We start from the raw sequence: 14,813 nt of genomic DNA, 5'->3' as shown, positions 1-14,813 counted from the left end.
GAAAATGACTGCCTACATACCTGAGTAATAAATGTTTGTTTTTCTTTCCACAGCTTGTTTATGAATTTTTCCTGCGGTTTTTAGAGTCGCTAGATTTTCAGCCAAACATAGCCAAGAAATACATTGACCAGAAGTTTGTGTTGCAGGTATGTTATAATTTCTTTGTTTGTTTAGTTTATCATCGATACAAGTTGGTAATGGTAAACTACATTTATTTATTTATATTAATAAATTGTCCTTTTATTAAACACTAATTTGTCTATATTATTTGTGATTTTATTTCAGCTCCTGGAGCTTTTCGACAGTGAAGACCCCAGAGAACGAGATTTTTTAAAGACCACTCTGCACCGCATTTATGGAAAGTTTCTGGGACTCCGAGCCTACATCAGGAAACAGATTAATAACATTTTCTATGGGTAAGACTCTACATAAACACAACACAGCTCATGCAACACATTAAACATGTCAACACATTGAGTGGAAATATATTCAGCAGGAAATAATGTAAGGCAGGGCTATGGTACATCATCTTATTGCTCAATGTTATTCTGCTCTCCACGTGGCCTTGATGACATTGTTTTAACAGATCTTGTGTTGTCCCTTTTATTTATAGGAACTCAAAATCAACACGAAATGACACACACTGTGTTAAAAACAACACATAATATGTTAAATAGTCTAACACAAAACAATGTGTCATTTCGTGTTGATTTTTGAGTTCACAAGATGTGTTATTTTAACATGTTCGTTTTAAGAGTGCAGGAAGTTATTACATTTTCATAAAAGATAATGAAAGGAGTGTTTATAATAACATGCACAGTAATATCATATCATCAATAGCTTTTTTAAAGACACCTTTATTGCCATCTCTGTTTAGAATATAATAATTTAGTATATGAGCAATTTCAATGTTATGGATGTGACATTTGCTGTCAAAACTTGAAATATAATTTCTCAGAGAATGCATTTATTTCCTAAAAAATACAAACAGATGTTGGGTGGAAATAGGGGAGCAGGATTGGCAAAGGTCCACAGAGACGGGAATCGAACTAAGGTCACGGTGAGCGCAATGGCGCTATATGTTGGGCGCGCTAACCAAAGGGCTATCGAAGCTGACGTTTTCTATTTTAGATAAGGAAATATCTATGCGTTATGGGTGTGACAAGTTTTTGGAAGACAAAATACTGTGTATGAGTTTTGTGAATTAAAAGACACAAACCAGATGAAGTAATACCCAACAAAGGGACTCTTAAGATTTTTTGTATGCGCAACTTTGAAAAAAATATTTACAAAAAATACTTTAAATATTGACGTGTAAGATGTCAGTATGGGTAAAAACATTACTTTTCATGTTAAGGTTGACATTTGCATGGAATTGGCCATATAATTTAATATTTAAAGCTCCCATAATACACGCCGTTTCTGCTCATATCACGTTAATCTTGAGTACCTATAGAGTAGTATCACATCCTTTATATCTCCGAAGAGTCTTTAGTTTTATTACAACTTTATAAAAGACAGATCAGCTCTAGTGATTGTTTCTGGAGGAGCGAATGACAAGCAAGCAACACACAAAACATTATCCCACTATCTCTGGATAACTTATGATTCACTACATGTCGTTTACATTATATGCACTTACGTGCCGATTGCCAACAAAACACAGACATTTGATGCAGTTTTACTTACTGCCTGCGACTCATGACCCGCTTGGGACCACCCCATTTCAATGAAATACAGCATTAAACAAAACCTCCTCATTCGCTTCCTCTTTGATCGACATGTGAACATGCTTTCCCGGGGGAAGTGCCCATAAAAGGAATATGTGGTCACTGATATGTAACGGGTACCCATGTTTGAAAAAAACTTTTTGAAACTTATAGGATTGGGGAGGCGTGAGTTTGGCCCAGAAATACTCAGTCACACGCTCAACTGCTTTTTTGACACTTTGCATTTGTTTAGAATTAGGATTACAACGCATGAAAAAGCGTTAACCCCCCCCTTCCTTTAATAAATCATTTTCCATGTTTCTTATATATGTTTATCATCTAATGCTTCTTTAAAACAATGTAAGATTGTAAAAAGCTCTATATAAATACATTTTGATAGATTAATTGATTGATCAGGGATGTGAAGTAAGTAAATATGTTGTGATTTTAATCTGTGGTGTTTTCTTCATTCAGATTCATCTATGAAACCGAGCATCATAATGGAATAGCTGAGCTACTGGAAATATTAGGAAGGTATTGTCTCCGTGAATTTTTTTTAGATGATCTAGTTCTCAAACCTGATTGAGAAATCCCTTGTAAAACGAATGCCTGTCCACTTCATAAGTCGTGATGTAAAGGAATAACATTTCCCGGTCCAAGCCTTTACTAGCTTCATATGAGAATATAATCTCACAGGCGATAGCAAAATAACGGTGTCCCGGACATGATTATGTTACTTTCTGGCCATCTGTGATTTCGGTATAGAGATAAAGGTTAGGATTATGGTATTTGGGTAGTCTTAAAGCACTGTGAGTATAAATTTAGCCTAGTTTGTTTTTTTGCTTAAGGCATCTGATGATATTTTGAAACGGGAACTTGTGGCCTCTGACGTCAGACATAACAAGTGGATATGAACATCTGTGACCCAAAAATTTACTTTCATTTGAATCCTTTGATGTATAATTGATATGATGTATTTGGTTAATTTGATCATATTGCTGTTGTAAAAATGCAACAACTGCAATAAGTTTGAGGTCGTGTTTTTTTTTTTTAAGCAACAATTCAGTTTACTGAGCTTTACAACTTCCCACTATACCCGGTAAAATCACAGTAATGCATGTCCTCTCATGGCTTATTGTTAAACTAATAAAACATGTGGAGATATCTGACGGCTCTTTCAGCATGAAGCTTAGTTATTGTTGAGTCTGTGTGAATATGATTTGCTTTTTAAGTCAATACCGTCTCTTTCTTTCCCAACAGCATCATTAATGGCTTCGCTTTACCTCTGAAAGAGGAGCACAAAATCTTCCTGTTAAAGGTCCTGTTGCCTTTGCATAAAGTGAAGTCCCTCAGTGTGTATCACCCGCAGGTATGACCACAGTTTCTGTCTAAATGTTAGTGATATCTAGGAGTGGGCCAATCCAGTACTTGGGAGAAAGTATCGGGCCGAAGAAACTTATTTTAAACATCTGATCTAAAAAGTCTCAGTAAACACACACAATTCTAAATGGATCAAGAAAAATCCTAGGATCGGATGCTAGGGTTGCTGCGATTACAGAATTTTCCACCGGTTAATCAGCGCGTGACAAACCTGGTGATAAATGCGCATGCAGCATGCACATTTTACTTTTACTTTTGAATAACCCAACTGTTTAAATCGCGTATGAATGTGCGTGCAATATGAGTGCAACAGCTGGTTTACTTAAGTGCTTTAGTCAGGTAATTCTCACAGAACCCGCCAGTCCCAAGCAGAGCAACCGGCTACTTCTCCATAAAGCGCTGCTTGAATGGGGTTTATTATTTTTCTTAATGAAAAACACAACAACAAAAAGATCTCGCTTATATTAAACATCATATATGTATATTATAACAAAAGCGAGTAAGCACGCGGCTTCTGCCATCATCTGGTCAGTCAGCTCGCCTCGCACACTGACAGAAATAAATGAAATCTGACACCTGCTGCTCTGTGACCCATGTTCAGCTCCGCTTCAGGCATCAGACACATTCAGTTGTTAATGTTTGCTCTCTCTAACAAAACTAAATGATTTAATTACAAGAAAATATTATAACGACGATGAAAGACGGTGCCGCGGTGGGCAAGTGATCTAACCGGTGTGAGGCTGAAGCACCGGTAATCACCGTTTCACTGAAGATCGCGACAAGCCTAGCCGATACTCAAAATTCAGGTTTCGAAATCCGATTTATTATTAACTATTTCATTGGAGGAACATCATCATTATTTTTTCAGCTTTTTTCAAATGGTTATTTTGAATTATTTGGTACTCATTGTCAAGGCTCACAAGATGTTATCGACCATAACAATATAATATTTTCTGTAAAAAGTGTCTTGTATAGCTGTTAGTCAGTGTCCATTCTGTTATTGTCAAATACGGTCAGAAACACTTTTTATTTAAAATATTTTATTGTTACTTATTACACGTTTGTTAGAATGCTAGATTTCGATTGACCAGTTGCGACATTGGCATAAAGCATTGGCTGCTTAAAACTAATAACACACGGTAACCTGGATGTAGCAAATATTTTTGACAGGTACAGTTTAATATTGCACAAAAATAAATAATAACATATGTGACATTATATTTACTAATGATTAAACCAAATAGTGTATTCGTGACATTTGATTCATCTTAAAATTGAAAGTAAACAGGTTTTCCTTACACAAAAGCGCCATTAGTTAAAAATTATCAAATAAAGCATTTCATATCAATATTTAATGTTCCTTTCCTTACATATGGTCTAAATAGCCGTGTAATAAGCAAGATAATTTATTTCTGTGATAACAGCCGGCTGCTCAGTATGTAAATGCATAATTTTTTATATGCATTTATAAATAGAGAACCATATTAAGTTGTAAAAATATCCCCAGTTTTTTTTTATTTGGCCAAAGAAATCTTTGGAACATTGCGGTCAATCTAGTTACTGTCTGTCAGTAGTGTCTATAATTTAGTTTTTATCAGAATAACTGTATTGATAATGTGACTGTGTTTCTTTTGCAGCTGGCATACTGTGTGGTCCAGTTTCTAGAAAAAGACAGCACACTAACTGAGCCTGTGAGTCCAGCGCCATCTTCTGTTCATCTTATGCATTCTTTTTGACTGACATTCATTTGCTTTTTAGCTCAAATTCCTATATGTAAATATGTTTGGTTATTACCATTTGCTTAAATGTAGACTTTTTAAACTGTATGCATATCATATTTCATGGCATTTCACCCACAATACCCTAGCTACCACTCTTCCTCATTTTTAGCTAGCTGTGGTTGAAAGCAAAATGTGGTAGAAGCAAATCACGACATCCTAAAATCATACTGTAAGTGCATACTGTAGCAATGTCCTGTAAATCATAGACCACATGCTAGCTGGCATCCTAAACTGTAAAGGTCTAGATCTCTCAATTATAAAGTCATGCTTTAACAGAAGATGTTTGCTTGTTCCTCAGGTGGTCATGGCTCTTCTGAAGTACTGGCCAAAGACTCACAGTCCAAAGGAAGTGATGTTTCTCAACGAGCTGGAGGAGATCCTGGACGTCATCGAGCCCTCAGAGTTTGTCAAAGTGATGGAGCCGCTCTTCAGACAGCTGGCCAAATGCGTCTCCAGTCCTCATTTCCAGGTCTGCGTCTGCCGTATCTGTAGAAATCTGTGATGTCATTAATCGCAGGTGTTTATGCATGTGTTGATCCATAAATCTGCTATGTTCAGGTGGCAGAGCGAGCGCTGTACTACTGGAATAATGAATACATCATGAGTTTAATTAGCGACAACGCTGCCAGAATCCTGCCCATCATGTTCCCTTCGCTGTACCGAAACTCCAAAACCCACTGGAACAAGTGAGTCATGCTGTTTACAAAGTTATTTTAGTATTGCTAAAGTTAGTGGGGGAAATGATTGAATTAATTTGCATAAACAAAATTATCATTAAAATATGCTTTTAATATTAATTTGGCTCTTATGACTCAATGACAGTATGACAATGTCCGAAATAGCCCCCTATACCCTCATATACTATTTCCTACATTAGTTCACACTTTTTAATTTGGACACACTGCGCTGGAAGCTTGCATGCGTCATGTTGTGTCAATACGCAAGAGTTTGGCACGCACCTCACAGTGAAGGGGTAGCGGCTAGCCGTTGAGTATACATTGGTTGTACACTCATTATTGAGGTGCATTATGGGATTAAATAAGTGCACTCTATCATGTCAACTATAATTAAAGGGATAGTTCAGCCAAAAATGATATTAAACCCATGATTTACTGATCCCCAAGCTGTCCGAGTTGCATATGTCCATCGTTTTTCAGACAAACACATTTTTGGATATTTTAGAAAATGTTTTAGATCGTTCAGTTGATTAAATGTAATGTTACGGGGTCCACCCATAGTCCAAGACCCTAATGTCCAAAAAAAGTGCGTCCATCCTTCACAAATTAAATCCAACTTCTGAGGGTAATTGTTGTAGAAATATCCATATTTAAAACTTTATTAACGTAAATAACTACCTTCCGGTAGCGCCGCCATCTTAGTCGCGTCCGCATTCAGGATGAGAGCTTACGTAGCCTACGGAGGCTACTCTGCTGCTGCTCTGTGCCCCCACCCTCCGAATTTGTCATACGTCACTAAGAAAAGTGCGTACACTACGCTAATACTTTCTCCTGAATACAGAGGAGTCTAAGATGGCGGCGCTACCGGAAGGTATTTATTTTTGTTAATAAAGTTTTAAATATGTATATTTCTACAACAACACCCCGTGGATTACCCTCAGAAGACCTTTGTTTATCATCCTGGAGCCGTTTGGATTTAATTTGTGAAGGATGGACGCACTTTATTGGACTTGAAGGTCGTGGACCCCGTAACATTACATTTAATCAACTGAAAGATCTAAAACATTTTCTAAAATATCCGAAAATGTGTTTGTCTGAAAAACGATGGACATATGCCACTCGGACAGCTTGGGGGTGAGTAAATCATGGGTTTAATATCATTTTTGGCCGAACTATCCCTTTAAGGACACCACTACAAAATGGTTGTCCTCTCAAATGGTGCACTATTACGTGTAATACTTCTTTTGTTTAATTACAATCTTATTTCATATAATATTTGCATGATTTATATGCTACATTCTGGTGAAGCACCTCACCGAAATTATCGATCACTGTTTTCAGGACGATTCACGGTCTGATCTATAACGCGCTGAAGCTGTTTATGGAGATGAATCAGAAGTTGTTTGATGATTGCACTCAGCAGTTCAGAGCGGAGAAAAACAAGTAAGAAACCTTTCCTAGACTTTCATCATGTTGTGCACCAGTTACTACGTTTACGTGCACCATCATACTGCGATTATAATGAGAGAATATTTTGTGGTTATATTTTGCCTCCTGTAAACGCAATACTTTGATCAAAATAACGTGATTAAGCAAAATCGTATTAAAATATGTGGAGTATGCCTATTTTAATATAAAAAAAACAGTATGACACTCGATTCACGGGACGAGACGAGACACTTTTTTGAGAAATCCTCAATGATAAAATAAATGTATGGGAAACTGAAATCACATTATTTTAAAATGTTTTAACAAATCTAAGACTATCCCTTATATTTATTTTGCTAATTGATCATGAATTTGATTTTTTTTGGTAATAAAAATACACAAGTGAGCTATAACCTTTAAAATGACATAATAATGACGATGCAATAATAATTAGTTCAAATTAAGTATCAAAACAAGTGAACACATTACAGTAATATTTAGCCTTTGTAATAAAAACAGCGTTATGTATTGTAACAGATGCCTGCAGGGTAGGGGTGTGCCATATCATACCATTCACGATAATAACAGTATAATTGTTTTCATGATAAAAAATGTCATATCATGATATCAATGATATAGCGGCGCGATGACGTATGTCGCATGTACGTTCCCTAATGCGCAGAGCAACAACACCTGAGAGCAAGAGCGGCGAGGGAGAGATGAAGTAAACTATTGACTTAACCGAGCATCGCTGTGCAAATTCCTTTAGTCACTGTAGGGGTGACCTCGAATAGTCGAAGATTCGATGCATCGATAGGAGAAGCCTAATTCGACTACCAATCTCATAGTCGAATCGTCGCAGATGTATTATGAAATGAGGATCATTCAATTTTGGCCGTATATGGGTGCACACATTATCTGATTTCACATATAACAGCTTTCTCCCAATATATTAATATACTGCATATTATGATAATGCTGCAAATAATATGTGAAGTAGCAGCTTTCAATAAATATTTTTAAAATGCGTTAATAAATCCAACAACCCCTGTGACCGGGCACACGTCCATAAGAGGTTTTTAATAAACCATTGCCTCTTTGTTTCTACATTTAAAAGACAAAGCTGGCAAATTAAACTATGACTTTCGTTCTTTTAATAATTTCTATATTTTATTTTATTTATAAATCACTTTGGGTTATCTGATTTAACTATTTGGCTTGTGTTTTGTTTTCGTGCACTTGAGGCATTTTGCATATTTGTTCTGCACTTTGTTACTGCTGACCTTATTTTATTTAAAAAAAATTATTTATTATAAACGTAAATTCAGATCTAATTTAAGTATGTACATTTTGGATAGCTTTTCGTTGTATCGATGTTGCGCTATTGCGTGCTGGCCATGCTTGCGCATGCAATTTAGCCGAACGGGCTAGGTGCTCTGCATCTCATATTTAGGAGTTCATCAAACTAAACATTAAAAAACTGATGTTTTTCGACGAGTATAAGTTTTTAAAATGTATTTAAAACAGAGTGGTTAATTATATTGTCTATCTTAAAGTTAAACTACAAAACAGGTAAGCCGTTTTTTTATTTCGGTGATGAAACGGAAACTAGTATCTGCACCGAACCTATTTCTGCCTGACACGAATGTCTTTCTTGTGATTTAATATAGGTCAGTCGGTGTTCACTTTCAAATGATAGCAAAGAGATTCCTGAAATAAATAATATCATCCGGTCTTTCTGTATCTAAAGTTAATACAGAGATGATCAAAGTCAAAGCAAGCAAGCAGGTATTTCTGTGCTAAATAATAACGCGTAGTGTCTATAAAATCATTAATTTCAGTGTTTTTCTTGTTATAAATTAACGTTTAATGAATTGTATATAAAGATTCGTTTTTATCATTTACAGTCACAATCACAAATTATTTGTCATTTCTCATTTGTCGGGTTTTTTTGGTCATGACTGCTTTGACGCGCTATCTCCAAATTAAATAAAAACACTTAATTGTAGCCGGAGTTTCCAAGGCAGGATCACCTTTGTTATTTTTTTAGGTTTAGTTATCAAAATGTATTTTTGTGTGATGTTCTGTAGATCGTGGCTTTAAAATGTGATGAGGAATAATTAAACAAATGTTGCCTTACATTTTACCTTAAAAAAAAAATATATAAATGCATCATCAGTTTTGTCTTCGTTTATTACTCGAAAGACAGTTTTTGTCACTTTAGCAGACAGTTGTTTATGTGTGCTGCTTGTTAAAGAAAATAAAAGTTACCAATTTGTACCTGGTCTGGCCCCCTCCCAACCCATGCACACAAACATAGATGATTCGACTATCGGTTGACTATGGAAAGATTCGAAAATCCTTAGTCGAGGACACCCCTAAGTCACTGTTAAACTGAAGTGTTAAGGAGTTGTGTTATTTAGTGAAAACACTGTACCACTGTGATGACAGTAACTTACTTTACTGACTGAATTTAAATCCAAAACATTATCACAAATGTTCACATTCTAGTTGTACTGACGCATGTTTACTTAAAATTTTATTAGACAGACCCGTCTTTTCTATTCATTTTCCATTAAATTATGTGATCTGATGAGTTTAAAGCTTCGTTTTACCCTGTTTGTTTCTTCAGCGACAGCCGCGACGCGCATCATCCGCTACTGGGTCCTAAAGTACACCCGATTTCTTACAACATACAGACCATAGTCACAGACAGATGACTTGCTGATTTCTCCTGTGTTTATATGATAATCTGATTTATTCATTTGGGTTTTATCTGAACTGGAATAACATTTATCTCACAACCCCAAATTTGCCATGATTAATGTTAATGTTTTTTTATTTGATGTTTATGCTAACAAAAGTGCCTGTACATGTAAAATCATTTTAAAATTAAAATTTTAAATTGTTAGCTAATGACTTAAGTTACTGGGATCTGTGGAAATGACTGAAAATCTGTGGTAGTATCATTTAAAATCTTTATACCATTTCAACTCTAGTTTGTACTTTGTTTACATTTGACTCATGTTGTGTGATTGTGTCACTACTAATGCTGCTTCTGCCACCTTATGACAATTCATTTACACTTTGAATTACGTGGTCTGTCATCAATGACATCTCATTGGATGGAAATGCACTTCCTTTTCCATAATTTATTGTGATACCCTCATAAATATCATTACCGCAAAAAAATCTTAAAATATCATGATATAATTTTGAGGCTGTATTGCCCACCCCTACTGCAGGGTGCACTTATGGTCCCGCTTCTGTTACTTTCACTTCAGATGCTTACTTTTAGCCAAACAACGTTTAAATTCATTTAAATCTTTAAGATTTGTCCAATTCTTCACAATAGAAATGATACAGCCACTGTTATTCTTGAACAAGAACATGCAGCTATAAAATCATGTAGAAAGGTTTTTGTGTAAAAAGGAAAAAGGTTTAGCCAGAAATGTAACTTTATGCTGAAATTAAGGCACTGTCCATTTCTGAAACTGAAAGCTGCATCCTATGAAGGCTGTATACGTCTTCAAACCTGGATTATTTGCGTTAACTGAGCATTACATTTTCAAGTCATAAGCGTATTACAACAATTTACGATTAACTAAATATAATAGTAAACTTTATATAATGTTAATAGTCTTTATGTATGCAGTCTACAAATGCAACCTCCAAAGGATGCATCCTTTTGTTTGAGAAACGCAAGCATTTTACCTCTACGAGAAATCTTGTGACATAATTAATTTGTATTTTTTTTACATAATTAAGCGATACAGATTTAATCTCGCGAGATCTCGTTGCACGAGATTCTGTTCTGAGATACTAGATCTCATCTATAGGCTGTTTACACTTGGCATGTGGACGACGTGTATGCAGAGATTCGACGCATGCGCATTGTGACAAATGTAATGCATCTCCTGGGCTACATACTAAAAAAAAACCTGTAAAAATAGGACTATACTTCTAGCTTAATTGCTCATGTGCTTGTGTCACGCACCTTAAGCGCAACCATTGTATTGTCAAAATATTTCTGTTTATTATGGCACCAAATAATGTAATGCTTTCATAGGACTGTGTTTGGTATTTGATGTATTAGAAAAGTGGCCAGTAACAGCCCTACTGTATGTGAGTTCATCATTTTTGCTGTGCATCGTAGTATGTGAATAATAACCACTATTCATACCGAATAATACGAATAATGAAAATTGCATGCACACAATAGTTAAGCCGTTTGCTCGAGTCATGTTAACGTCTCTCTTACTCTGAAGGTACATTCACACGGGGCGTAACCGTTAGCGCTTAACGGAAGACTTGTCTGAAGCGTGACCAACAGCCAATCACAGTGGCCGATACACATGCTCCGGTCTTCCATAAACGTAATTGGCAAGCTCAGCCTAGGTTATTTACATAAGGCGATCTGATTGGCTGACGCATGCGTTGCCGCTTGAAAAGTTAAGAAATCTTCAACTTCTGCCACGAGCAACGGCACTGACGCGGCGACGACGGATCCACAATTCAGTTCGGCAACGCATGACAACACCCATTAAAAGTGAATGGGAAGCGTTAACGCCTACGCCCCGTGTGAATTCGCCGTTATGGAAATACATTATTGATGTACATGTAAGTATGGTTGATGGTAAAGTGGTATGGTGTATTACTGAAACCTTCTCTGTTTGCATGACAACTAGAGAGAAAGCAAAGTGGAAGGAGCGCGAAGAGGCGTGGATAAAGATCGAAAATCTCGCCAAATCAAACCCACAGGTGAAGACAATATAACATCTTGAATCATCAGTATGCTTGCCTAATTTAAATGAGACTCTTCAACCACAAACAGCTATTATCATTTAAAGATGTATTTTGTAACTTTTAGGAGGATCTCTTAATGCAATATAAAAAACATAACTGTATTATCAGTGTTGTATCAAGACCTACCCTATTGAACCAGTATGTTTTTATTACCTTAGAATGAGTCGTTTTTATCTACGTATACCGCAAGTAATTTTTCTACAGTAGCCGTAAATGAATAAATTGCTCTACAAGAGCGCATTTTGTCAATACATTGTCTTAGACGATGACAAATTTGTCCTTTTGCGGCCACCGTAGCTTCTCTTTGTGTTTTGAAAGCCGTGGACTGAGCCGTTGTTTGCAATTCACAATCTTACCACTAAATGCCGCTACAATCTACACAGCACCTTAAAAAATTGACAGTTGTTTAATTTCTTTTCTAAAGTCTTTTTTAAATCGTTTTTATTATTTATGAAGTGATTTAAGGGAAGGTTTTCTGCTTTAGTTCCTCAGGTACATCGACTCCACCAGCTTCAGCTGTCCTATGGATATGGAGACAGACGGACCGATGCTTGACGATGTCATGATGTTGAAAAAGACCGTGGAGGAAGAGGCCACTCAGGTAAAATTGGATCTTTATCTCAACTTAAACTGCATGTAATACTATTCAGTCTTCATTTAAAAGTTTTCCATCATCTATAGCAACAAAATTATTTGACAGCGCTCAATACCATAAAACGAAGGAAGCATTTACACAACAATGATGTAGTAAAAAAGGAAAATCTAACGTACACATGACCACACTGTCAAAAAGATGATTTTAAAAATGATAATAATAATATAGCTAAATTCTTAATCGTGGTTACAGTATCAAAGGTGATAATAGTGCATCCCAGACTAAAACTTGCTTCAGTTCATATTTTTTCCTACAAAGCATTTCATTAAAATTGTATGTTTAGATCCACAGAGACCAGCGTAGGGAACGTCCCCTGATGCGACGTAAATCAGAGCTGCCTCAGGACACGTCGACGGTGAAGGCCCTTGAGACGCATCGGCGCGCAGAAGACATGATCGCCCAGGAAGGTCACTAAAGCACCACAGACTCCCAAAACCAGCCCAGTCTCACCCCGCCACACACAGGCCGGTCCAGTACAGCACTGATGGCAGAGGCACACGGCAGCGCTGGTGTGATCCACAGACATACCCAGTTCTGTTCTCCAGAAGCAACCGCGCCAGTGCCCGTCCTACAAGCAGGCCCTCTCGAGTCATCTCTCATTCTGGCTTTATTCTCCTTTTGTTTGTTTATCATGCCTGTAGCAATTCTCCTCATACTGTTGTGCTGACAAACGCTGCAGGACCGGTCAGTTTTAACACAAGAGCACTTGAAGCCTGGCTGGAGTGAGTGAATGAATGATTCTCAGGTTGTTTGGAGGCAGAGAACGCAGCGTTTCGAACCGCCCACCTTTTGGCCTCGGTTTTAGCTGGTCCATGTGTTTTCCACTTCGGCTGTGGGAACTTTCATTTTAGTCTTACTGTTCGACAAAGCCGACTGTGTTTTAGCATTTGACATGTGCTGGTTTGTCTTTTGAAATGTCAAAAGAGAACTCGCCAGTGCAAATACCTTCCATTTTTCCCGAAAATATTTTTCGAGTTGGCAATAAGTCCGTCCGGGGAGATTTTGGTTGTTCAAACAATGGCTTGTTTTTTTCCCTGACTCATTGCAAATAATTGCTTTTAGAAATACATGCATTCAAGCTTTTAACAGGCAATATTTAATAACGTTTTCTTTGTGCGTTTTTTGACCAAGCCTTTATTTGCAGAGTGCCTTTTTCGGACCTTACCTTTACGACAAACATTTGATCAACTTTTCATCTGTAAATGCGTTACTTGCATTTTTACGATCACGCGCGTTTTCATTTCACTTGAAAATGACGTCAGAATTAACAAATTTTTTTTGGGACCTGAACAAGCCCAACGAAGGACAAAGAGACTTTCCTGACAAACTTGAACGCCTTTCGTTGTCTTTCGTAGTTTAAAAAAATTATATATTTTTTAACCATTGTTTGAACTTCCAGTAAATTTCACCTGATTTAAGCTACACCGCAAGTCTTTCATTGTTTCCCGTATGTCTGACCTAATTTAAAGATGCCTGCAGGATTGTTTATTATCGGCTCACAGAAACTTGTTGATGTTCGATTCGAATGTGCAAATTTAAACAGATAATGCATTAGTTTTCTCTATCCCAACCTGTCTTGCTTTTTGTTTATAATTAAAATGTCCCCCTCTGTAGAGCTAAAACCATATCCTAAAACGTTATTTTTTTCTTCCGGAGTATGCCGGTGTCAATAACATCATTTAAAAAGTCTCCTTACTTTGAGCTGGAAGCTTTTATTGTGGTGATTTTCAGTTTCTGTTTTTACTTCATGGCAGAAATTAAACGCAAAGTGACTTAGTATGACTCTTCCCTCGACTCAATGGCTTCATCTGATATTGTACATATGATGTACTGTAATGATCCATCTGTTATTGAATGGTAGATCTCTTTATTTTGTACAAATGTTTTTGTGTACAGATGAAAACCGTTTATTAGCCACTTGCAGACAGTTGGTATTTGACAGACTTCTGTAACTGCGTTAGAAACGTTTAGAATTTCATTTCTAAAGTGTTTTTTATCTTTGTAATTCTGAACTTTTTCTGTCTCTGCATTCAGCTGTCTGAAGAGATTGTCATAAATTAGCCTTTATGTGCTTTACTCAGTCTCAAGTGGTATATGTCTATATACAGGAAATAAAGAAAATGTGTTTTATATTTTCATCTTAACAGAACGTCTGCCTTGTATTCTGTGTTGTGTGTGCGCCATAGCGTTTTTGTGTTACCTTGTGCAACGTATACAATACAGTTTAGTTTGTATTTTAGTTTAAACAAATGCTTGTCAATTTATAGTCAATTAACTTTTGACTATAAAATAAATCAAATGAAGATAATGGCCTGGTTTTGCAGGCTCAAGTCTGAGACATGCTTTAAAATATATTAGTAGTGCCATTGTTTTGTCT

The 14,813-nt window shown here is 36.5% G+C and overlaps 1 protein-coding gene across 3 annotated transcripts in view; it reads left to right on the top strand.

Annotated features, from left to right (window-relative positions):
* Positions 1-14,585, top strand: part of ppp2r5cb (protein phosphatase 2, regulatory subunit B', gamma b) — a 33,070-nt gene extending 18,485 nt beyond the window's left edge. For 2 of the 3 annotated variants that reach the window (XM_065256431.2, XM_065256432.2), the window contains 11 exons: positions 54-146; positions 286-416; positions 2,184-2,243; positions 2,970-3,078; positions 4,727-4,780; positions 5,169-5,339; positions 5,429-5,556; positions 6,889-6,990; positions 11,664-11,736; positions 12,266-12,382; positions 12,720-14,585. In XM_065256431.2, coding sequence (XP_065112503.1) covers positions 54-146; positions 286-416; positions 2,184-2,243; positions 2,970-3,078; positions 4,727-4,780; positions 5,169-5,339; positions 5,429-5,556; positions 6,889-6,990; positions 11,664-11,736; positions 12,266-12,382; positions 12,720-12,851 — 1,170 coding nt within the window. In that variant the 3' untranslated portion in view covers positions 12,852-14,585. Of the gene's footprint in view, positions 1-53; positions 147-285; positions 417-2,183; positions 2,244-2,969; positions 3,079-4,726; positions 4,781-5,168; positions 5,340-5,428; positions 5,557-6,888; positions 6,991-9,607; positions 9,887-11,663; positions 11,737-12,265; positions 12,383-12,719 lie in introns of those variants that run through there. The other variant, XM_065256433.2, reaches the window with a different exon arrangement.
* Positions 14,586-14,813: the final 228 nt, after the last annotated feature.

Source organism: Paramisgurnus dabryanus, chromosome 12 (genome assembly GCF_030506205.2).
Source record: "Paramisgurnus dabryanus chromosome 12, PD_genome_1.1, whole genome shotgun sequence".
Classification (NCBI taxonomy): domain Eukaryota; kingdom Metazoa; phylum Chordata; class Actinopteri; order Cypriniformes; family Cobitidae; genus Paramisgurnus; species Paramisgurnus dabryanus.
The sequence above is the reverse complement of the archived record's forward strand: the minus strand, read 5'-3'. Positions and strand labels throughout refer to the sequence as shown.